Raw genomic sequence first — 25545 nt, 5'->3', positions numbered from 1 at the left:
GCACATGCTATTTTTGAAATACGTGAAAGTATGTAATGAAACGGGAGTCCTAATTTAAAACAAAAATCAAGAACAAATTCAAAGGCATTTCCCTCACATAGAAAAGCAACAAAATAAGTTTTAAGCAATAATATAAATCAAGATGGAAGGTATTTCCACACACTATACCTTAGGGGTGTGCACAGAGAAAGGATTCAGTGAAGCTCCACTGGATCTTTTCTTCTTCGATATTATTACAGGTGGCGGAGTTATTTGAGGTGTCTAAAAGGAGGGGTAAGACAAACATACACTGCCATGCTTGGTTTACCACAAGACACAAAAAGTACTCTTCTTCCCCCACTGAAGCCCCAATGAGCAAAGCACTTTTTCCTTCCCTGCTCCCCCCACAGATCTATAGTCGCGCAATGAGGTTACTATAGCAACAATACCACAGACTCACTAGAAAACCAGAATAGATATTGAATCCATCCCTCACCAATTTTTTCTTTTTAGAACTTAACATACTGCTCCCTTACCCTGCCAGAATATTTCATTTTAAAACTGTCAAGCTCAAACTACACAGTGTTGGTGTTAGTCATTTTAATCAAGGGTCACTCAGAAAGGAGGACATCTCGAAATCGGAGCTTAGTCTTTCTGTGAAACAATCCAAGTGCACATTCTGGTACCGCTGAACCCGAGTTCTATCAGGGACAGCTCACCAATTCTTCCTTCACTCCCACTCGGAATTCGAGGCGAGGATCTCACGCCTGATTGTGCAGAATGACAGGCTTCAATCTATTTCGGGAACGTACACCACAGCAACTGAGCGGAGGCAGTGTGCCTTCCCAGAACTGACTCGTGTGCGTATTCTAACCACCTCAAACACATCCCCACACAGCCCAATCTACACAATCGGAGCCTGTGACAGCTACAAACTACTCACCTAAAATGGTGAAAAGAAACCAATCTGAAGGGCTTTGTTTTGGTTTTGGGGTTTACTTGGGGTTTTTCTTCCAGTGGTGGTGCTGTTGTCACTGAATTTTTTTGTGGTGAATTTTTGCAAGAGTCTGTTTTGTACAATTACTGAATTATTTCTTCAGTGTGTCCCCTGAATATCTGACAACTCCTAGAGATTCACTTACCTCAGTGTTCAGATCCTGTAGAATGTCACCTAGCAGATCATCCTTGGACAAGTCAATAGCTTTCTGGAAATTGCAAAGGGAGGCAGAATGAGAAAGCCCCGTACCTCCCATTTTCACCCAGACCACATTGTCAGTGAAAGGAAGCAAGCCAGTCAGTTCCTGCCTCCTCATCCCTCACTCTGAGGGCTCGCCTACTAGCCACGGATCTTAACAATCGGCAGCCTACATAGAACTCCTAAATCCCAAGCCCCCACCCTCTATTTTCAGCCTCATTCCATAATCCTCCTGCTAATCACCAATGAACACACTGTCAATTCAGCTCTCCAGTTTAGCTCTTCTATCTCCAAGTCACAATCACTGAGGCGCCTCAATTCACCTAGAGCTCTAGGTCCGACTTAGTGATTAAGACTGGGAAAATATTACTCAAATATCTGAGTTCAAACATAGAGAATACCTATTCTCTCTATAATCAAATATTAAATATAATCAAAGACCAAGCTCATCTGGAACCAGGGGTTAGCCTAGCAGACTTCATGAGAGTATCTTTTTAGAGCTATAGGGAATTCGACAGGAAAGGTGAACTATCAAGAACCAGGACTCTTTGCTTCACAAAGGAAGAGGTAAAACATTGGGGAAAAAAAACCATGAGGACAGACGGATGGATTAGGAAGATGTGGTACATATATACAGTGGAATACTATTCAGCCACTAAAAAGGACAAAATAATGCCACTTGCAGCAACATGGATGGAATTAGTCTCTCATACTGAGGGAAGTAAGTCAGAAAGAGAGACAGACACCATATAATATCACTTATATGTGGAGTGTAAAATATGGCACAAATGATCTATCTATAAAACAGAAAAGATCATGGACATGGAAGACAGACTTGTGTTTGCCAGGGGGTGGGGGAGGGAATGGATAAGTGACAAGATCCTGCTTTACACCCCAGGGAACTATATAGCTAAGCACTTGTGAACTTGATGGAGGATAATGTGAGAAAATGTGTGTGTGTGTGTGTGTGTGTGTGTACATTTATATATACAACTGGGTCACTGTGAGGTACAGTAGAAATTGATAGAACATTATAAATCAATTATAATAAACAATTTTTTAAAAAAAGAAAAAAACATGAGGAAATTCCCTGGTGGCTCAGTGGGTTAAGGATCTGGCATTGTCACAGCTATGGCTTGGGTTCAGTCCCTGGTCCGGGAACGTCTACATGCTGCAGGTGCAGTCAAAAAAAAAAAAAAAATCAAAGAAGAAAAAAGAAAACCATGAGACTCACATCTGCAGTTTTCCTCCCAGCACTGGCAATGAACATTGACTTGATATTATTTGGTTTTGTCACCACAGTCTTCTTAACGTTCCTCTTGTCTTTGTTTCGTGCTTTGTCATCTTTTCCTGTTGGAAGAGAACTGATTTAGAAACACACACCAGCAGAAATCAAAATGGAAAATCAAAAGCCTAGCCACCTGCCCTCTGTATATGAGAATTTGTTAACAATCCAAAACACAAAGCTATGAGATCTTATGCAAGGTACACAGGAAAGAATCTTCAAAATGAGCTAAATTCAGTGAAGCTTGGGCTGTTATTACAAAAAGTGATGAAATGCCAGTTAAAGATCAGGATGAGTCATTAAGTGTGACTGTTTAATTGCTATTGTTAATGTGAATAAAAACCTTTTTCAAAGGTGTGGGATCTAAAATATGGTACAAATGAACCTATCTACAAAACAGAAACAGACTCAAGGACATAGAGAACAGACTTGTGGTTGCCAAGGGGGAAGAAGTAGGATGGACTGGGTGTTTGGGGTTGGTAGATGCAAACTAATATATTTAAAATGGATAAGCAATGAGGGCCTACTGTGCAGCACAGGTTTTGGGGTCCCCCCCCCATAGAAATAAAAAGATCGAGCTCATCTGGCGGAACCAGGGGATTAGCCTAGCAGCCTCCATAAGATCATCATTTTAGCAATTCACTCAATCTGACAGGAAAACTCAGCTACAAAAAACAAGATTACCACTCACAGTAGTGTAGCATCCTAATTTCCATTTTATGAGAAAGAGTGACTAGTGACAGGCAACATGTCGTAGCAACACTAAACAGCGGAGACATTTGCTTAGTAAAGAACAACTTGTGCCATATGTTTTCTCTTATGGTCATGTGGAAACCACCTGTGAACTCCTCTACTACTGCCAATTTTACTCTTGCTTTCTGATGCATCCCAGAGCAGTCTCGACCTAAAACCAAATAAATAAACCTAGAAAAAATAGGGTTTTTTTTGTTTTTTTGTTTTTTTTGGCCACACCAGGGGCATACAGAAGTTCCCAGGCCAGGGACCGAACCAGGTGCCACTGCAATAACAATTTTGGATCCTTGGGAGTTCCCATTGTGGCTCAGCGATAATGAACCCAACTAGGATCCATGAGAACTCAGGTTCTATCCCTGGCCTCAACCAGTGGGTTAAAGGACCGGCATTGCTGTGAGCTGTGGTGTAGATCACAGATGCGGCTCGGATATGGCATTGCTGTGGCTGTGGTATAGGCTGAGAGCTGAGCTCCAATTCAATCCCTAGCCTGGGAACTTCCATATGCCACAGGTGTGGCCTTTAGAAGCAAAAAAAGAAGAAAAAAAAAAAAAAAACACTGGATCCTCAACCTGCTGAGCCACAAAGGAACTCCCGGAAAGAATAGTTAACATAATGTGGTAGTGGCATGTGACTACACAGACCAGATGAAAGAGAATATGGAGTTCAGAGAAAAATGCAATTACTTACAGAAATTTAGCACAGTATCAAGGTGCTATCTCCTATCACTGGAGAAAAGATGGACTTTTTTTTTTAATAAATTTTTGTTCTGTTTTTAGGGCTGCACCTGTGGCATATGGAGGTTCCCAGGCTAGAGGTCCAATCAGAGCTGTAGCTGCTGGCCTACGCCACAGCCACAGCAACACAGGATCTGAGCCACGGCTGTGACCTACACCACAGCTCATGGCAACGATGGATCCTTAACCCACTGAACAAGGCCAGGGATCAAACCTGTGTCCTCATAGATGCTAGTCACATTCATTAACCACTGAGCCACAATGGGAACTCCAAGATGGACTTTTTAATAATTAGCGTTGGCTACCTATTTGTAATGAGCTAAACCAATATAAACACCAAACAGGCCACAGGTCAAAGTTTTAAAAACGAAATTATACAAGCACTTTAATCTTTTTTAAAAAGGCAAATTCCTTGCACCTGGATGTGGGAAATCTTTATGATTCAAAATCCATCCGCAAGAAAAAAAAAGGATTGATAAATTCAAGTATTTCAAAAACAAGTTTAAAGACGAAAGAGGAGAAAAATTTTGCAGTAAGTTTTTCAGAGAATAAAACAATTTCCACAATATTAAAAAAAAAAAAAGGCCGAAACCCAAAAGGAATATGGACAATAACCACAAACATCAGGTTCACATTACAAAATACATAAACATTCAAAAAAAAAAAGGCGCTCCCATTGTGGCTCAGTGGTAACAGATCTGACTAGTATCCATGAGGACTCAGGTTCAATTCCTGACCCTGCTCAGAGGGTTAAGGATCCAGCGTTGCTGAGGCTGTGGTGTAGGCCGGCAACCGCAGCTCCGATTCAACCCCTAGCCTGGGAACTTCCATAAGCTGCGGGTGCGGCCCTAAAAAAAAGACAAAAATATATGCATATATAAAAATTAAAAAAAATAAAAAATACATAAACTGCTATTAAGTTTTACAAAAAGATGCCCGATTTCTTGTATAAAAGAAAGCAAATGAAAACCACATGGAGAGGTCATTTCTCAAGTATCGCAGCGGCAAAATTTTAAAAGCTGGACAACACATTCCACTGGCAAGGCCATGGCGTGAAAAGAGACACTCGTACATTGTTCATGGGAGAGTAAAAGGGGACAACTCCTCTGGAGACGAATTTGGCAGTATCTCATGAAACGTCCATCACGTGCCTGTACTCCCCGGGCCAGCCATCCCACCTCTAGGAATTTTCCCTGAGGAAAATATTATATGCACATTTATTCAATGCAGTATTATCTGTAATAGGTAATTACTGAGACTCTAAATATCCATTCAAGAAAACCACTTGAATAAACCAGGGTACCTACATACAATGGGATACTATGCAGCTATACAGAAATGAGCAAGCAAGAAAGAAGGCTCTCTATGTGCTGATATGAAGAAATTTTCAGGAGCTCCCGTCGTAGCGCAGTGGTTAACGAATCTGACTAGGAACCATGAGGTTTCGGGTTCAGTCCCTGCCCTTGCTCAGTGGGTTAACGATCCGGCGTTGCCATGAGCTGTGGTGTAGGTTGCAGACGTGGCTCGGGTCCCGAGTTGCTGTGGCTCTGGCGTAGGCTGGCAGCTACAGTTCCAATTCGACCCCTAGCCTGGGAACCTCCATATGCCGCAGGAGCGGCCCAAGAAATAGCAAAAAGACAAAAAAAAAAAAAAAAAAAAAGAAATTTTCAGGATATCTTAAGTGAAAAGACAGAAAGTACGAATTTACAGAAAATACCTTTTGTGTAACAAAGAAAAGGTAATAAAAATACATACATGTAATTCTACTTCTGGGTATATGCCCAAAAGAATTGAAAACAAGTGTTCAAACAAAAACTGGTACACAAATGTTCATAGAAGCACTGTTTACAGTAACCAAAAGATGGCAACAACCCAAATGCCCATCAACTAATAAACGAATAAACAAAATGTGGTCTCTCCATGCAATACAATAGTACCCAGCCCTAAAAAGGAATGAAGTACTGATTCATGTTACACCATGAATGAACCTTGAAAACATTATGCTAAATGAGAAAGGTCAAGCATAAATGGTCACATACTGCATGATTCCAACTGTATGAAATATTCAAAAGAGGTGATCCAGAGACAGAAAGCAGATTTAGTAGTTGCCAGGAGCTGAGGGAATGAAGACTGGGGAATGACTGCTTAATGGGTATGGGTTTCCATCTGGGGTGATAAAATGTTCTGCAACTAGAGATAATGGTCATGGTCGCAAACACTGTTAATGCACTAAATGTCACAAATGATAAATTTTCTGTTATGTATTGTTCATGTGCCTAAGGTTGTGAAAAGACTTGTAGAACATCTGTGGAAAATGTAAGACGGGAGAATTTAATTTTTAAAGAGATATTTTGGAACAGTTTGAAAAGAGAATTAATGGTGTAAATATTTGGCAAAAAGAAAAAAATCAGGCCCTTAATAAAGAATATCAAAAGAGCAGGTCAAGGAAACTCCCTGGTGGCCTAATGGTTAGGACTTGGCACTTTCATCATTCGATTAAGGGGCTTTAATTTCACCATTGTAGGTTAACAGGATTTAGGTAGAAGGACAACAAAAAACAGGAAGAACAGTTTATTCTTCCACAATTTTAGGGCTTCTGTTTTGATTTGTTTCATTCATTTTCCTACTGATTTTTTTTCTTCATTGGGATTTAGTTATTTTTCTGCCTATGTTTGAAAACAACATGCCAGGGATTGTATGCACAACGTAAAGATTTGACCTTTTACTTCCAGGCAAAACTCTCTCATTTCCTCTAGGCGTTTAAAGTGGATTGCAGAATGCCATTCCCCTTCCGAAAATCTTGGGACATTATTGGGCCCCTCAGGAAGGACAATGAAACAGTGGGCTTGTGCATGAATGGTGGCTAAGCGTGGAACAGATTTCTAAGACTAGTTCTCCTTCAGAATATCAAGTCATTCTTTTCACTATTACTGGGAAGTAACTGAATGATTATAGAAACACAGAGATGGTCCATTTACTCAATAAATACCACATAATTTCTTTGCACCTGCTATTGTGATCAGCACTGAGATGACCAGGGCAAGGGTCTTTTCCTTGAGACCCTCCCTGTCCAGTTCAATCTCCTGATTTACAACTGACAAAACTGATGTTCAGCAGCGGGATGGGATTCATTCAAGATGACACAATTAACAACAATGCCATAACTCTAACCCAGCCTTCCTCACTTCAGGGAGGTGAAAAAGCACATGGGCTCCATTTCGTTCTCTTCTTCATGGACTCAGAAAATGTTAGGAACACACAATTAGCCACAGTTACCATATGGTTGGTACCATGTGCATAGAGTTCCTACATGACACAGCTGGCAGAAACCAGGAAGATGGTTCACAAATTCTTAATTTAACTAATGAATGAATAAATAATATCCCACATGAAACAAATATGTCCATCCTTATCTGCTGGAAAAGGAAACACAGGAAAGATAACTAGAAATAACAAAAATGACTACCTATGGAGATGGGAAGAGATGAAGTAGAAAGCCTAGAGGGATGAGAGTAAGATTTATCTAGTCTATTTCTTTTTTTTTTCTTTTTCCTTTTGGCCATGCCTGCAGCACGCAAAAGTTCCTAGGCCAGGGATCAAATCCACACCACAGGAGCAACCCAAGACGCTGTAGTGACAACACTGGATCTTTTATTTATTTATTTGTCTTTTGTCTTTTTAGGGCCGCACCCACAGCAATGGAGGTTCCTGGGCTATGGGTCAAATCAGAGCTATAGCAATGTGGGGTCCGAGCCACATCTGTGACCTACACCACAGTTCACACCAGATCCTTAACCCACTGAGCAAGGTCAGGGATTGAACCCGCATCCTCATGGATACTAGTTGGGTTCATTAACTGCTGAGCCATGACGGGAACTCCCAAAAGGGTATTTTTAAGAACCTAAATTCGAACACAAACAAAAATAAATGAACCTGTGTAGCCAACTGATAACGTAACACAGAAAAAAAAATTACTTCTACAGCTTCTGAGTACAATATTCTCACTATACACCCTCAGTTAGGATACATGCCAAGAACAAATAAAAACTGCAAAGAAACAAACTTTACTTAGAAAGGTTGTTGGTAGAGGTATGGGTTTAGTAATTCTAAAATTCCTAAAATTATCTTCTGTATATCTTAGGAGACAAGGGTTTTCACTTGGCAGGGGGTGGGGGAGATAAGTACAAATACAGACTGGGGCAGATGAAGTACCCTGTGAAGTCACATCTGAATGCAATGTATCAGTATGCATTCACAGGACAGATGTACATAAAATCTCCTAGTGCTGTTCACTGAAAGGGCCTAGAAACCATTACATCCCAGTAGCAATGAGTACATTCCTCCCCAGATCTGAATTCCACTCTTCACTAAAAGGAACCATAATCCTTGGGAGAAATGGTTGATTCCAGGTCCGGGACAGGAATCATACAAGAACCTGGAAACTCTTGTTGGCCCAGATAGCAAGGAAACGCACAGACACGGATGGGGCCATATCAAAAGGACACAGGAGCCAGCTCAAAGGGGCTCCCACGCCAAATGTGATAATTTGAACATCAAAAAGAAAAATGATGATAATGGATATTGAACTCTAAGAGCAGTTCAATTTAAATCCATGAGTCTGAAGTGCTAATTTTAAAAAGGAGAGTAACGGAGTTCCTGTCATGGCGCAGTGGAATCTGACTAGGAACCATGAGGTTGCAGGTTCGATCCCTGGCCTCGCTCAGTGGGTTAAGGATCCAGCATTGCCATGAGCTGTGGTGTAGGTCGCAGACGCGGCTCGGATCCCACGTTGCTGTGGCTGTGGCGTAGGCTGGCAGTTGCAGCCCCGATTCGATCCCTAGCCTGGGAACCTCCATATGCCTCAGGAGCGGCCCTAGAAAAGACAAAAAAATAAATAAATAAATAAAATAAAATAAAATAAAATAAAATAAAATAAAAATAAAAAGGAGAGTAAGGATCATCAGAAGATGATGAAAGCACTGGATAAAAGTTGGTGGAGAAAAGTGATACAGACACAGTCTCAAATTATCATCCCTATTTGCATTAATTACAAAGATAGAAAGGTAGCTTCAAGAAAGAGATTTGACAAACATCACCTTAAACCAAGAGATTAAACTCAGTATCTCCAGTAGTGCGACAAGCTGACGTTATGCGTCCCTGATATGAGTGGTAAGGACACAACTTCATCTAAATTGTTTTTTTGTCAAAATATTTAACCCAAGCACAAAAAAGCAATCAGGCAAATCCCAGACTGGACATTCAACAAAACAACCAGCCTGGTCTCTTTAAAAATGTCAATGGCATATTTTTAAAAAATGGATATATGTGCTTGCTTCAGCAGCACATATACTAAAATTGGAAGGATACAGAAAAGATTAGTATGGCCCCTGCGCAAGGATGACACGCAAATTCGTGAAGCGTTCCATATTTTTACAAAAGAAAATCATGGACTTGGACAACAGACTTGTGGTGGCCAAGAGGGGGGAGTGGGATGGAATGGTAGCTTGAGGTTAACAGATGCAGACTATTGCCTTTGGAATGGATTAGCAGTGAGATCCTGCTGTATAGCACTGGGAACTGTGTCTAGTCACTTATGATGGAACATGATAATGTGAGAAAAAAAGACATGTAACTGGGTCTTCATCCTGCACAGTAGAAAACTGACAAAACACTGTGAACCAGCTATAATGGAAAAAAATAAAAATCATTATATAAAACATAAAAAAAAAAAAGTCTAGGAGTTCCCTTGTGGTTCAGGGGGTTAAGGATCCAGCATTGTCACTGTAGTGGCTCAGGTCACTGAGATTGGGAAATTCCATATGCCACAGGCAGAGCCACAGCCACAAATAAATAAATAAAAATGGATATATATGTATGACTGAGTCACTGTGCCCTAAGCATAAATCGGCCCAAGATTGGAAATCGACTATACTTTTAATAAAAAATTATATATTTTTTTAAAAAGTCGATGTCATGAAAGACACTGGGCCAAAAGGGGAACATAGAAGGGATGGTGCTGCCCTACACTAAGTAAGACTAAAAGAGATAAGATCCAGCGTTGCCATGAGCTGTGGTGTAGATCGCAGATGTGGCTCTTATCTGGCACTGCTGCGGCTGTGGCGTAGGCCAGTGGCTACAGCTCTGATTTGACCCCTAGCCTGGGAACCTCCATATGCTGTGGGTGCGGCTCTAAATAAAAAGACCCAAAATAAATAAATAAATAAATAAAAAAGAAAGAAAGAAAAAAAAAAAAAAGAAAAGAGGGAACTGTGGGGAATGCTATCTCTCAATAAAGCTGTTCACAACTAAATCAGCTGTAAGCAGGCCACAGTGTTGACTAGTGATCTACCTCACTTGGTGGTAATAACAAACTAAATCAAAAAAAAAAAAAAACAAACACTAGGAGTTCCCATTGTGGCACAGCGGTTAACAAATCCGACTAGGAACCATGAGGTTGCAGGTTCAGTCCCTGCCCTTGCTCAGTGGGCTAAGGACCCGGCGTTGCCGTGAGCTGTGGTGTAGGTTGCAGATGCGGCTCGGATCCCGAGTTGCTGTGGCTCTGGCGTAGGCCGGTGGCTACAGCTCCGATTCAACCCCTAGCCTGGGAACCTCCATATGCCGAGGGAGTGGCCCAAGAAATAGCAAAAAGACAAAAAAAAAAACACTAAAGAGACTTTCCCCCTCTCATTTTATAGGAACTAAATCAGGCCTGTTTGCTCAAAAAAATTTCTTCTGAAAGATGATGTAACTAAGAAAATATGACACATCCATGCATATCATTTTAAATTTCAATTAAACAAAGCAGGTTGATAACTGTACATTGTACATTCTAAATCTTGTTATTGTACTATACTTCTATCAAAGAGCTAAAATTCTGGATTTCCCTTGTGGCGCAGTGAGTTAACAATTGGGTGTTGTCACTGTAGCAGCTTGGGTAGCTGCTGAGGTGAAGGTTCAATCCCTGGCCCAGGAACTTTCACAGGCCATAGGAATGGCCAAAAATAAAGAGGTAAAATTCTAAGCACATTGCTTCAGGAGAGAAAAAAAAAGACATTCCTTATTCTTGCGGACCTCAAAATCAGCAAGTCTAAAATGACCACAGGACTGAAAACTGCAAAATAAGTAAGACTAAAATCCTTGGATAAGAAACATGAAATTTCATTTCCTAGTACTGTTTCCACTTTTTGTGTTTAATTTTCTACATAGCTATGTTTCTTTCAATATTAGAACATTTTTTATATTTGAACACAATTATGGTAAGTCTTTTTCCCCTAAAGAAACTGTCAAAGGACCAAGTCACCTGAAATTTTAGACAATTCTTTAATCTTACAATGGTACTCTTAAAAACGAACTGCAGGTACCTTTCTCTTGGGAATCAAGGGCATCATCTTCAAGGTCATCATCAAAAATCTCTCGGCCATCCTCCACATAGCCAATACCATCTGGAAGAACAATATATATTACTGTGATCAAATTTCTTAAAGTGGCCAATAATATTTTAACCATGACAAAAAGATTAAAAAAAACCCTTTTATACCCACTCAGATACTCTCCTTGCCCAGGCCATTTTTAAGTACAAGAAAATCCTGTTCAAGCAGGGGTCAGATGAAACACAGCATCCACACAGATTTTCTGAGTCAAAACCAAAGGATATAGAGTCGGCTCTTGAACAACGTGGAGGCTACTCCACATATAACTTATAGTCGGCCATGGGTAGTCACAGTTCCTCCACATCAGCAGGTTCAACCAACCAGAGGCCATGCAGTACCGCAGTGACTGAAAATTACCCACATATAAGTGGACCCAGTCAGTTCAAATTCATGTTGTTCAAGGGTCAACTGTATACATGCCTACTGAGGTGAAGTGCAGAAATAATGTGGCCCAAAGGATCAAAGTTTGCCACAATAGGATGCTTTACAGTAATTCTACTCTCCCAAAGGCATAAAAAGACTCAAGAAAAGCACCTTAGATTACAAGGGAAAGCTAGCAGTACAGCTGAGTCCTATTAGAGTAGGAACAACACATATGGTGGCAAGAGCAATCTATACTCGCCCCTTCCCGCTGTGGTCAGCTTTCCACAAGGGCGGCAAGAACATGGGGACCAGCCTCTGCCTGGGGCTTTCCACTGCCCAAGTTACTCTTCACAAGAGCAGCCTCACAGCCCTTCCGTGAGACGGAATTTTCTTCTGGTCCATCAATGGGGATACCCCACAGGCACGTGATTCTTCCCAATTCCTACAGCCATTTCCTGGAGGATTTAGACTACAGCCTGAGGGATGTGTCTGGCTTCTCCAAAATGCCCCTCAGTAAACTTGCTATTGTTCTGCTCCATACCCTCCGAATCGAGGCAAACCCAAACCAAAGGTATGATCTTAACAGTGCCTTACATCTGCCCAAGCAAAGCAGTAACTCCAATGCATGAGAACCTATAAACAGCAACTGCCCCAGTGCCTCGTAGTCCGTTTCTTCCCACGTACCGTCATCCACAATCCAGTCATCATCCTGGCGGGCCTGAACCAGCTTCGAATACTGGTCCTCATCAACTTCTTCATAAACGCTTGTGAAGTCCTCTACCTGCCATCACACAAGTTTGAGAAAGCTTCAGGTGGAGGGAAAGTGTTAAACAATTCTGATGAAAAAATTGCCAAATGTGAAGTGGAACAGCAGCCTGAGGAGGAGCTGCAACCAAATCATGAGTTCTGACATTCAACACCACTGCAGGGTTTTCCTTAAATAGACATCAATTAACTTAGTATTCCTTTTAGGTGGGTGTTAATATAAGATATTAAATGATTCCATTAGCATAATACACTTGTCACACCATCAATTACTCATCTACTTCATAAAAAACAAACTGAATTATAGCCAATTCTTCATTAGCTGCTTGGGATTATTCACTTGGAATTTCTAGACTGGTTTCTCCTGTATTTTGCAAACCTCTAAGACATGTCACCTCCCTCTCCACCAGCTGATGGTGCTCTACAAATAGACAACCATCTCAGTAACTGTTTGCCCAACCAGAATGCCAAAGGAAAATCTCCCCCATCCAGGCCCCTCCAAAAATCAGCAAAACAAATACACTCTACACCGAATAGGTGCGCTAGGAATGGCTTTTGAGCAATCCCGTATTACTACTGATCCCCCACCATTCTCAGCTCTTATAACGTGAGGGAACGTGCAGAGTGAGTGGCCCAGCCTGCGATCACATGGTGTGATCACCACCAACTACCAGCCATTAACATCCCAGACAAGAATCTGGTGGACTAGGTGGTGAGAACTTACAGATACCAGTTAAAAAAGCACCCCCTTCTCTTGAGAGTTCTGCCTTTTCCAGTGGGGCGGGGGTGTGGAGGAAATGACCTACTACCGGAGGAGCTAAGACTCTGGCAAAAAAAAGCACTTGGACACAGAGCTTTGAGAGCCTGATGGGCAGCTGACTGCATTTCTGCCACACCTGCAGGGCTTATGACAATGACAGGATTAGGCTTAGTTTTCACCTCCTGTTTAATATACTCTATAGGGATCACTGGCAAATATTGATTTGGCCTTTCACCATTTGTTAACAGAAATTACAGGTCCTATCAAATTAAGTTTTTTGAGAACCCATACACAAACAAGTCCAATTAATATTACTGTACTGACCAATTTTCTTTTCGAGGGGAGAGGGAAGTGGCAAGGTTATTTTTGCTGACTGAAGTCTCTTAGGCATATTCTGTCTCTCATTTAAGCAATTCATATACTATCAAAAAGACATCAGAGAGGTTCCTGCTGTGGTGAAGGGGGTTAATGATATGGCTTGTCTCTGTGGAGGCACCAGTTTGATCCCCAGCCTGGAGCAATGGGTTAAAAATCCAGCATTGCTTCAGATGACACTTGAATCCAATCCCTGGCCTGAGAACTTCCATATGCCATGGGGGCAAACAAAAAAGAGGACACCAGAAAACTATTTTTAAAAATCATTTTGGGGGAGGTCCCGTCATGGCTCAACAGAAACGAATCTGACTAGCATCCATGAGGACGCAGGTTCTGGTCTTGCTCAGTGGGTTAAGGATCCGGCATTGTCATGAGCTGTGGCATAGGTCACATATGTGAACTGGATCTGGTGTTGCTGTGGCTGTGGTGTAGGCCAGAGACTACAGCTCCGATTCAACCCCTAACCTGGGAAATGCTATATGCCCCAGGTGCAACCCTAAAAAGACAAAAAAAAAAAAAAAAAAAAAAAAACAGAAAAACAAAATCATTTTGAGGAGTTCCCATTGTGGCTCAGCAGTAATGAACCCAACTAGTTCCATGAGGATGTGGATCTGATCCCTGGCCTCATTCAGTGGGTTAAGTATCTGGCATTGCCATGAGCTGTGAGTCACAGACACAGCTCGGAGCTGGTGTTGCTGTGGTGTAGGCCAGCAGCTGCAGCTCTGATTTGACTCCTAGCCTGGGAACTTCCATATGCCACATTTGCAGCCCTACAAAGAGAGGAAAAAAAAAGTCATTTTGACTCAGTATAAAAACACTGCTACTGCTCGGCATGAACTCTTCCAGCCATGCCATTAACATCAGTGATTAATGAGAAATCAGTCACATTGTGTCAACATCAGAAATGCCCCACAGAACACCCTTATAGAAGTATTTACATTCAAAACGCCTTACTCTTATTTTACTGTAATCCTTTTAGCAACCCTTTATGATCTGGTTGATGCACTTAACTTGAATGAAAGGTTCCAAACAACAAAAATCCTCTGCCACTTGCTTAATGGCCCCATATAGAATAGGACATGGCTAAACATACATACTCTGAAGCCAGGCTGCCTGGGTGGGTTCCAGTCAAGGCTCTGCCACTGTGACTTCAGATACCTCCGCTGTGAAATGCTGTTAATCACATTACCTAACTTTATACGGTTATTGGAAGGATTAAATAAATGAACATATTCGTAAAAGCACTCAGAACAGTGTCAGCTGAAAAACTGCTTTGGCTGCTGTTTTTTTTTTTTTTTTTGTCTTTTTGTCTTTTTTGTTGTTGTTGTTGTTGCTATTTCTTGGGCCGCTCCCGCGGCATATGGAGGTTCCCAGGCTAGGGGTTGAATCGGAGCTGTAGCCACCGGCCTACGCCAGAGCCACAGCAACGCTGGATCCGAGCCGCGTCTACAACCTACACCACAGCTCACAGCAACGCCGGATCGTTAACCCACTGAGCAAGGGCAGGGACCGAACCCGCAATCTCATGGTTCCTAGTCGGATTCGTTAACCACTGCGCCACGACGGGAACTCCCTGGCTGCTGTTTTTATTATTATTTTAGTATTAATTAATCACTTTCTAGCCCCAAAGCAGTTAAAACGCTGGGGCACTGGAGTTGAAGCTAGACAATGCTGTGTGGATGGTAGCTGCTCTGTTGTTTTTTGTTGGTTTGTTTGTTTTTTGTCTTTTCGCCATTTCTTGGGCCGCTCCCGCGGCATATGGAGGTTCCCAGGCTAGGGGTCCAATCGGAGCTGTTACTGCCAGCCTACGCCAGAGCCACAGCAACTCGGGATCCGAGTCGCATCTGTGACCTACACCACAGCTCACAGCAACGCTGGATCCTTAACCCACTGAGTGAGGCCAGGGATCAACCCACAACCTCATGGTTCCTAGTTGGATTCGTTAACCACTGAGCCACGACGGGAACTCCCACTCTGCTTTTTTTACCTGCAGCCCATTAACAATGGGTAGAGGGAAAGAGCCAAAAGGTCATCACATTCTATCCTACACGCAGTACACAGCAGAGGGAAGGTCCAGTCCTCCCACGCTCCCCACGCATAAGAGATGAGGAAGAATAATTCTCTCTAAGAAGAAGCAGAGCTCAGCTAGACTGTTCAATACCTTGTGAGTAAAGTAAAGGCATCTCTAAGTTCCCCCAACAAAGCTATGGAACTTAGCAGAGATGCAGTGTGCTTAAAAATGAAAAATATATAGTTACTTTAATTCCAGATTTTTTTTTTTTTGTCTTTTTAGGGCCACACCCAAGGCATGTGGAAGTTCCCAAGCTAGGGGCCAAATCAGAACTGTAACTGCCAGCCTACACCACAGCCACAGCAACTCAGGATCTGAGCCAAGTCTGCGACCTACACCACACCTCATGGCAATGCTGGATCCTTAACCCACTGAGCAAGGCGAGGGACCAAACCCGAATCCTCGTGGATACTAGCCAGGTTCCTTACCACTGAGCCACAAGAGGAACTCCAAATTTCTAAATTTTAAAAGCATCTGTAAAGTGTCTCACAGGAACTCTAAGGGTTGAGTAATCACCCATCATCTAAATCTACTTCATGCCCATATGTGCTCAGTATTTAAAAATTACTGTTATAAGAAGTCTGAAATAAATGCATATTTCTAATGAGTGACAAAGTGGACAAAGGATTAGCTACAGGCTATGAAACAGATGAACTACAAGTGAAAAAAAAAAGAAAAATGGTTACTTACTTCATATTTATACTTCTCACCAGCTTTAGCCCTTTTCAGTCTTTCTAGAGCTTCCTGTCGCCCTTTCTTGGATTTCTTCTCTCGCCGGGATCGCGAAGCTGCAAGACTCCCTGAATCTGACATAGCTGTAGAAAAGCCAAATTTGCATGAGATGTTACAAAACTGTCAGCCATCTTCCCTCAAAAACAAAGCAATAGTTTTTAGCCAATAGTAATATACAATGTTCATGTAGTATACAATGTTCATGTTACACAAATGTATACTTTTTCCGGTGTAAATAATTTACAAGCTCAGGACTGAATCTCCAGTTCCCATGGCTCCTCAGAAATTTTCAGCTGAAGCAACAACTGTTATTTTTGTCCTCCAAAAAGAGAAAAACTCCAAATTCAACTGATATTCCCTGGAGACACTAAAGAAGGGAGATCAGTAACCTTTCCACTGGTGATGATAGCCCATAAGTAGCTATAAGAGGACAATTCATTTTGTATTCCATCAATAAACATTTGAAAGGCTTTAAGGAGCACCCTCTCTTTGCAAAGTACCAGGCGCTCTGCAAGACACAAAGGCAAGTTCGGGTCCTAGACCACCACCAATAAGGTGAGTGTCGCGATAGCAATAAAGTGAGTCACACGAATTTCTTTTTCTTTTTCTTTTTTTTTTTTGGTTTCCCAGTGCATATAAATGTTATGTTTACACTATACTGGAGTCTATTATGTGTGCAAAAGCCTTATGTCATTAAAAAAAAGTATATACCTCCATTAAAAATACTTTGTTGCTAAAAAATGCTCATCATCATTTGAGCCTTCGGTGACTTGTAGTAACATGAAAGATCACTGATCACAGACCACTCTAACAAATAATGACAAATCTGAAATGTGAGAATTACCAAAATTCGATACAGACAAATGAAGTAATAAGCAAACATCAATGTGAAAATGGCGCCAGTAGACTTGCTTCATGCGGAGGCGCCACAATCTTCAATTTGTTTAAAAAAAAAAAAAAAACCACAGTATCTGTGAACTGCAATAAAGCAAAGCACCATAAAACAAGGTAAGCCAGTAAGTAGCAACTAACTCTAAAACAATTTTTAGAAGTAAAGCATACCCTAACAAGAGGTTCAGATAAAATGTCTAGAATTTCAAAGGAAGGATAAATCAGGAGAATGTAACGAAGATGGCTCTGAGGAGATTCTTGATTCTACCACTGATTTCCAGGCTTCGAGCAGTTGGCTGCGACATTAGAGCATGACAGTCAAAAATTACAAAGATCAAGAAGTTCTCTTGTGGCACAGTGGGTTTAGGATCCAGGTGTTGTCACTGCCGTGGCTTGGGTTTGATCCCTGGCCTGGGATCTTCCACATGCTATTGGCATGGCCAAAAAAAAAAAAAAAAAAAATTACAAAGATTAAAATCTTTTGTGGAAAATTAGTGAAGTACCCGAGGGCCTCAGTGGTCATTCATTCAACTTTTGAATTATTCATGCTTTTGATCATCATAAACACATACTGAAAAGATTTCATCCACAGAATGGAGACTTTCACATACCAGCTGGCGAAAAATCAAGTCAAGCAAGACAGTGCCGCCTGGCAGCCATGAGTTGATGCTCACCACGACTGGCACATAAGTCTGAAATTGAGTGTCTTATTGTACTTGGTGCTATTATTTTATAAAAAAAAAAGAGCACAGAAAAGGGGAAGTATTGATAACAGGCATCCTAAAAGCTCCAACCCCACTGGAACGTTCATAACAACATGAAGCTGTTTGACTAAGTGTTTGAATGAAATAGAAGATGCAATTTACAGACATGTACCAAATGCTGGCAATAAACTGTTGAAAACCATATCTTAAAGGTGTGGCATAATTAGAGATCCTATTTTTTTCCCTAGCTTTCTGGAAATGGAATCTCTTTGTAACATCTCAGCCTATTGTTTGACTTTCACATTTGACTTTTAAATCCATTTTCAGAAAGGCATTAAGTAAAAATTAAAGAATGCAGGTACTTAATGCTGACAGCCACAAAATCTTGGGTGTCACTCAAATGATTTCAAAAAATTATAAGCAGGCTGACACAAAAAGGCTCCAGGAGATTACTGAACAAGACCACTGAGAGGGAAAAGTTGGCCTCAGGGTATTCCCTCAAGACGCCCTGGACTCTTTTATCAGATTATTCTGACAAAATTATTCTACAGGTCTTCAAAAAGACTTACTCCACAGGCAACAATGTGCCAGTCTAAGGGTTTGGGGTACAATGACAAGTAAGACAGAGCTGCTGGTCCTCAAGGGACTCCCAGTCAAGGAAAGCATAAAGGCCTGAGGCTCCCACCATCGTATAAAGATGGTACCATGTAAGAGGTAAGAACCTGGTATTAAGGAAGCAGAAAAGAAAGCCATTAATGTTGCCTGGGAAATCAGAGAAAGCTTCACAGGGGAGGTTTCCAACACAGAATTTCACCATCAGAATACAGAGCGACAAGCGGCACAAGCAAAGGAAAAGGCATGAGGCAAAGCACAAAGGGATGAAAATGCAAGGTGTATTCAGACAGCGAGAGGAAGCCAATGCAGAAGGAAAGTTGGACAGGAGAGCGAAGAGTGAATGGGAGGATGGGAGATTCGAAAGCAGCAGCACAACCAAGTTCTGCCATATCCTGGGTAACATGAGACCACCGGTTAAGCTCTCTGTGCCACCATGGCCAGGTGTCAACTTTTAAACTGCCCAGCATCTGAACCTGTTTGCGAAATCCTCCCACCCCCACAACAAGCCTTGATGAGATCCAGAGCCCACATCCCTCTACAAGGCTGAAAAGCAGTTGATCCTTCCCAGACATGCTTGGGGCTGGGGCATGGGCAAATAAAAGGGGTCCTACGAATTAGGAACACCTGCTCAGACTTTAAGTCAGAAGCTATGGTGACAAGGAAAGGGGAAGGGCTCAAGGAAGATTCTAGAGGTTGCAACCGCTACAGGAGGCCTGAGTACCCGGAGCAACAAAGCCAGCAATGTCTCACGGTACAAACTGTAACTTCAAGTGCTTGGACATGGTTGGCAACACCCTCCTCCCTGGATCAGTTCTGCAGCATGATTTTAATCACCGTTCCTAGCCAAGCTGCTCCCAGACTAGCCCTCTTGAGTATCTGAACACTGCAATATCCTTCTGAGAAATTCCTTTCCTGTTGGCATCAACTAGAATTGTTTCCTATAGCTTACACCTAAGGACTAATGCAGAACCCCAGGGTCCTCACCTGTGAAATGAAGATAATCATGTCTGCTTCATAAAGTTAAGGAGTAAATGAAGATGCTTGACTCACTTTGTACTCAGTAATATAGAAGCAGCTCAATTAATGTATGTGTGTATGTACACAGATGCAAGGTAGTCACACACACATAGGCCACCACCCCACACTCAGCAATAACATGGTCTAGCTTCTAGAAAGCAAAATTAAGCAAAGTCAGTTTTCTGAGGAGAGCCTCAATACAGCACCACATATAATTATGTTTACCATCTCAACTCCATGAAGACAAAAACCATGTCCATTCTAACACCAAAGCCTGATAGAACGCCTATACCTATAGGTATATGAAGGAACCACTGTATCTGCTTTCTGGTTTTTGTTTTGTTTTTTGTCTTTTTAGGGCTGCACTCGAGGCATATGGAAGTTCCCAGGCTAGGGGTCGAATCAGAGGTACAGCTGCCGGCCTACACCACAGCCACAGCAACACTAGATCGAAGCCGTGTCTGTGACCTACACCACAGCTCACGGCAATGCCGGATCCTTAACCCACTGAGCAAGGCCAGGGATGGAACCCACATCCTCAAGGACACTATGTCGGGTTCTTAATCCGATGAGCCCCAACGGGAATTCCTGCTTTTTTAAAATTACTATTATTAAACTCTCCCTGATCCATTTTCATATACAGTAACTACTAGTGATACACCTTTCAACTTTTCACTGCCATTCCGCCTTCTAATACTTAAGGGGGGGAAAAGACCTAAACTTTCCGTTTTGGAGTATGTCTCCAATGCTTCAAATAGGTAAGTTAGCAAAAAAGAACAAACATGAAAAAATCCAGTTAGCAAAGTTTAAATATCTGGTTCAAAATTATCTTCTGGGGTACCCCCACCCTCCCCCAAAGCAGAGAGACACTAGCCTGCAACAGTCTTTCAGGCAACAATCTTTCAGGCAACAATCTTTCAAGGTCGGCTCTAAAGGAAAAATTCCAGTCACAAGTCCCCAGGCACTACTTAATCAACACCATGACTTAAGAGGGATCTCAAGATTGCACAGTTTCCTGCGAAGAGTGATTTCTTGATGTTCACAGATGACGTATAGTTTTGGGGGTGAGGAAAAGGGCTTATCACTGATGGAGGACTACAAAAACCATTCACGTACTCACATCCTACATCCCATTTGTAATCCAGGCTAGTTGATTCTCCAAAATAAATTGTCTTTTTTTTTAAAAAAGTGAGAGGCTAGAATAACAAATTGAAATCCGTGATTCACAACTAGGTGAATGCAAAGGAAGCTGATTAGGAAGCAAGTTCTCATTAATGGTGATGTATCTGAGTGACAGGAGATGTGACGCTTGAGCTAAGAGAGTGAAGCACCTGATTTTAAGGTAGAAGTTCAGTGAAGTCACATTTCAGTTGCACTGTTCAAAAATCAGAAATCAGACAAACCCATTTGCATTGTTGTATTCTATTTTTGGAAACGGAAGATTATCACTGGAAACTGAGTAATACAGAGTATCCGAAATGCTGCTGAACTGATGCACTTTTTTTTTAGAAGCTTCACCAGAGATGACTAGATTGTGAACACTATTTCTAAGCGGCACTTGAAGAACTTTCCATAGAATTTGAAAGAAAAATTGTTAATGCATTTAGTAGAAATCCATTACATAAAAAGATGAAACGCATTTGTATCTTTGGGTGACAGCACTTAGAGCTTTCTTTCCCGCTTAGTTAAAATGCGTAAAAATCTTGCCAGCAGTTTCTATAAAGGGGGAGGGCACACATCCGTTCTGCCCCAGCCCTCAAGCGGACACCTGGGGCGGGAGTAAGGAAATACTTTCCGCCAAGATTTTGCCCCACCGAGGCCAATCATATGAAGGTGTGCCTGCAGAGCACGTGGGATGAGAGTCACCAAAAGAAATAAAAAGAAAAGCAGGCAAGTGCGGAGATCCGCAGTGACAAAGGTGAGGCAGCCTTCCAACAAAAAGCCCAGCAGGAGGATTGCTCGAGTTTGCCAGGACCAAAGGCCCTGCAGGGAAGACCTGTCCGATGCCTGATAGGTTCCAGCCCGGGACCTCCAAGGTCTGCACCCAAAGAGACCTGCGGGACAACCCAGGCGCGCGCCTCCCTAAGAAGAAAATAAAACAGAGCTCCCACCACCCATAACCATGCCACAGCCCCCCGCACTCCCAACCTGAGACCCCGCGCGCGGGGTCATCTCTCACCGCTCGCCCCCAGGTCGCAGTCATCGCCGTGCACCGGCGCCATGGTCCCGGAGTCTCCCGATTCCGCGCCAACCAGCCCGAAACTGGCGCGGGGGCCGAGACAGGCGCCAGCCTGAAAGCCAATCAGCGGCTCTGGAGGCTGCGGACTTCCGCCCGGAAGGCCACTGACGTGCCGTGCCGCGCCGCGCCCCGCCCCCGGCCTTCCCGCGGGCGCGCGTTTGGCGCCCCATGATGACCCCTTAGGGAAAGCGAGAGCGGAGGGGGAGGCCGAGAAGAGCAGAAAAAGGGAGCGGTCGGGCGCTGGAAAGGAGCTGCCTGGAGACTCGCTGCGCAGGCGCACCCATACTAATGGGAAAAGATTTGAGCACGTTCGAGTAGGGGCTCTCTGGTTCTGAGGGTTGATTTTCCGAGAAAAGAGGCGCGGGCGGGCAGTAAAGTGGGCGTGGTTGAACCGGTTTCCCAGGAGCCTGGGAAAGCGACTGCCTCCTGCTGCGCACTCTGAGTCTTGCCTGACTTTGCTTCTCTGAGCGCGAGCACAGTCGCTGTGTGATTTATGATATATGCACCAACTTAACCAAAAGATCAAAAGTAGCATCACCAACGAGAGGCAATTAGATGCCTCTTGATGTGATGCACTTGGAAAAAGGCCATCATCACCTAACAGTCTTCTTGCAAATAGTGTTTAACCTGAATCTAACCCTGAGGAAACAATCACATGTATTCAAAACGTAGAAAAATTGATAAAGCATCTGGCCTGGACTTCTGAAAAATATCAAACTTATGAAAGGGCATTAGACTGGTGTATGGTACAGTGCATGCAATGTATGCTTCTTATTTATTTTTCGCCGATAAAAACAGAGACGTGTGCATGTATATCTTACAGAGCACGAATTAAACCAAGAACTTAGAATAAGAAGTAACCATCTTTGAGTAACATTTTATGTAGAATTCATTTTACCATTGAAGTCAAAGCATCTGAACACTTTTCGCAAATCCACTTGTGCATAATACTCTTGGTCCTGCTCCCCCCAGCCCCCTCAGAGAGCAAAGTTATGCCCTCAAGTGATTCGACATGAATTATCGACCAATGGGCAAATCTTTTGTGATAATTGAGCGCTGGCTTATAGCATAAACATGCAATGTCATTGTGAATAAAACCTGACCTCGGGAGTTCCCGTCGTGGCGCAGTGGTTAACGAATCCGACTAGGAACCATGAGGTTGCGGGTTCGGTCTCTGCCCTTGCTCAGTGGATTAAGGATCCGGCGTTGCTGTGAGCTGTGGTGTAGGTTGCAGACGCGGCTCGGATCCCGCGTTGCTGTGGCTCTGGCGTAGGCCGGTGGCTACAGCTCCGATTGGACCCCTAGCCTGGGAACCTCCATATGCCTCGGGAGCGCGGCCCAAGAAATAGCAAAAAGACAAAAAAAAAAAAAAAAAAAAAAAAAGCCTGACCCCAAATACAAATAGCTGTACTAATGCTTCAGAATCTTTTAAATCAGCAGCATAAACTAGCACTTGGGACTGGCAAACCGGAATTCTTCTGGGAAATTATTAAAGGTATTGGAACAAAGTTAAGAAATAATTATGAGTTAGAACATTGATGGCATGGCCATTCAATAGTGAATTTTAGCAGAGAATGGCAGCATGAGAGTTTCTTAATTTACTAATGGCCAGTGTTCTATAAAACTTAGAGCAGAGGTTATCAACTTTGGCTGCAAGTTAGAATCATCTAAGCAGTTTTTCAAAGTTCCAATGCCCCCTGGACCTATTAAATCAGAATTTCAGAGGCTGGGATTCCATTTTGCTGCCAAAGTAGAGAACGAGTGGTCTAGACAAGGTATTGCCAGACCTTTCAGAGTCACCAGCAGTATGAGTAATCTGGACAGAAATATCCAGTCCAACAATACATGGTCAGATATACCTGGACACACCTCTTTCCATGAGGAAGGAGGGCTCGTTTCCCACCTGTTCTCAAGACTTTGACTCTTTAGTAGCTTACAGCATTTATTGCTGTGACTTCCTATGAATTGAATGATATCTAGGTTATTTAAAAGACACTTATCCAAGGCCAGCACTAGCTTTATTAGAAACAATGTGAAACCACCCCTATCGTTAAGCAGCTGTCACCAATAGAAACCCTAGTCTGAAGGTCTCTGTGGTTTGGGTTTAGGAAATGAAGTTTTAGTGACCACAGTCATCGCTCCTTGCTCATCATACTACCCTCTGTGTTCCTTCTACAGTAAAGACAGCTTACATTTTGTTTCCCCTGGACCTTAACTATTTACTGAATAATTTCCACCAGTGAGACAAATTTGCCCAGTCATTAATAGTTCAAGCACAGTCGATAATTTGTTTTATAATCATCTCCTTAAAAAGCTCATCCTGGAAACACAAGTCGTGTTCGAAAGTGGGGGAGGAACATACCCCCTAGACCAGACATTACTAGCAAGGTAAGTCTGCTGAAAAGTTATATATGTGCGTACATCTGACACTTTTCAAAACCATATATATTATCCTTAGATCAAAAACAAAGATTATGTCTTGATTGTTCTTTATTTTCATTTCCCTCTATTGGCATATATAATCAATGGTGGGTCACATTTGATGACTTGCTATGTTATATCTATACCTCTTTAATACAATGTTTCTAAAAATTCCCATCAATGTCTGTTTTTTACATGTAGTAGACTGCCTGACATTTTTAAATGTTTGAGATAGTTGTAAATTCACATGCAGTTATGAGAAATAATACAGAAAAAGTCCACATATCCTTTACTCAGTGTCTCCTCTTGGCAATATCTCACAAAATTATATCACAACCGGATATGCGCGTTGATACAGTCAAGATAAAGGACATTTCCATCTCTAGGGATCCTTATGTTGCCCTTATGTAGCCATATCTGCTCCTGTCCTATGCGGTCCCCTATCCCATCGGCAAGCAATAACCTGTTCTCCATTTCTCTAATTTGTGTGCAGATCTTTATATGGACATGTTTCCTTTCTCTTGGGTAAAGACAGGAGTGGAATTGCTGAGTCATGTGTTAAGTATATGTTTACTTTTTTTTTTTGCAGCATATAGAAGTTCCCAAGCTAGGGGTCAAATCGGACCTGCAGCTGCCAGCCTACACCAAAGCCCCAGCAACGCAGGATCCAAGCTGAGTCTGCAGCCTCCACCACAGTTCATGGCAACACCAGATTCTTAACGCACCAAGCAAGGTCAGGGATTGAACCCACAACCTCATGGTTCACTAGTCAGACTTGTTTCCCCTGTGCCACAATGGGAACACTCAGTTTTTGTTTTAATTTTCTTTCTAGTGATTATGTGTTAGTATCTTATTGTGAGTTTTAACTTGCTCTTCCCTGATGACTAATGGTGGTTGGGTGTCTTTTGTGTGCTTCTTGGGTATTTGCAAGTGTCTTCTCTTTGATGAATTTGTTCTTTGTTTCTCTCCTTTCCCCTTTCTCCCATTTTTTTGTGTTTATTTTTTGGCAGAGTGGCATATGGAAGTTTCCCTGCTAGGGGTCAAATCAGAGCTGCAGCTGCTGGCCTAGCAACAGCCCCAGAAACTGGGAATCTGAGCCACATCTGCCACCTACACCACGACTTGTGGAAAAGTCAGATCCTTAACCCACTGAGGGAGGCCAGGAATAGATCCCCCATCTTCACGGACACTGTGTCTTATTCTTAACCCCCTGAGC

General features: G+C 42.4%; 1 protein-coding gene across 2 annotated transcripts in view; it reads right to left on the bottom strand.

Annotated features, from left to right (window-relative positions):
- POLA1 (DNA polymerase alpha 1, catalytic subunit) overlaps nt 1-21994 on the bottom strand; it is a 307592-nt gene extending 285598 nt beyond the window's left edge. For both annotated transcript variants that reach the window (XM_021080571.1, XM_021080572.1), the window contains exons 1-7: nt 21849-21994; nt 16401-16525; nt 12424-12520; nt 11308-11388; nt 2409-2524; nt 1122-1184; nt 169-261 (exon numbers count right to left, since the gene is read on the bottom strand). In XM_021080571.1, the coding sequence (XP_020936230.1) occupies nt 169-261; nt 1122-1184; nt 2409-2524; nt 11308-11388; nt 12424-12520; nt 16401-16525; nt 21849-21891 (618 nt within the window). In that variant the 5' untranslated portion in view covers nt 21892-21994. The remainder of the gene's footprint in view (nt 1-168; nt 262-1121; nt 1185-2408; nt 2525-11307; nt 11389-12423; nt 12521-16400; nt 16526-21848) is intronic.

This window comes from Sus scrofa, chromosome X (assembly GCF_000003025.6).
Source record: "Sus scrofa isolate TJ Tabasco breed Duroc chromosome X, Sscrofa11.1, whole genome shotgun sequence".
In the NCBI taxonomy this organism is placed as follows: domain Eukaryota; kingdom Metazoa; phylum Chordata; class Mammalia; order Artiodactyla; family Suidae; genus Sus; species Sus scrofa.
The sequence above is the reverse complement of the archived record's forward strand: the minus strand, read 5'-3'. Positions and strand labels throughout refer to the sequence as shown.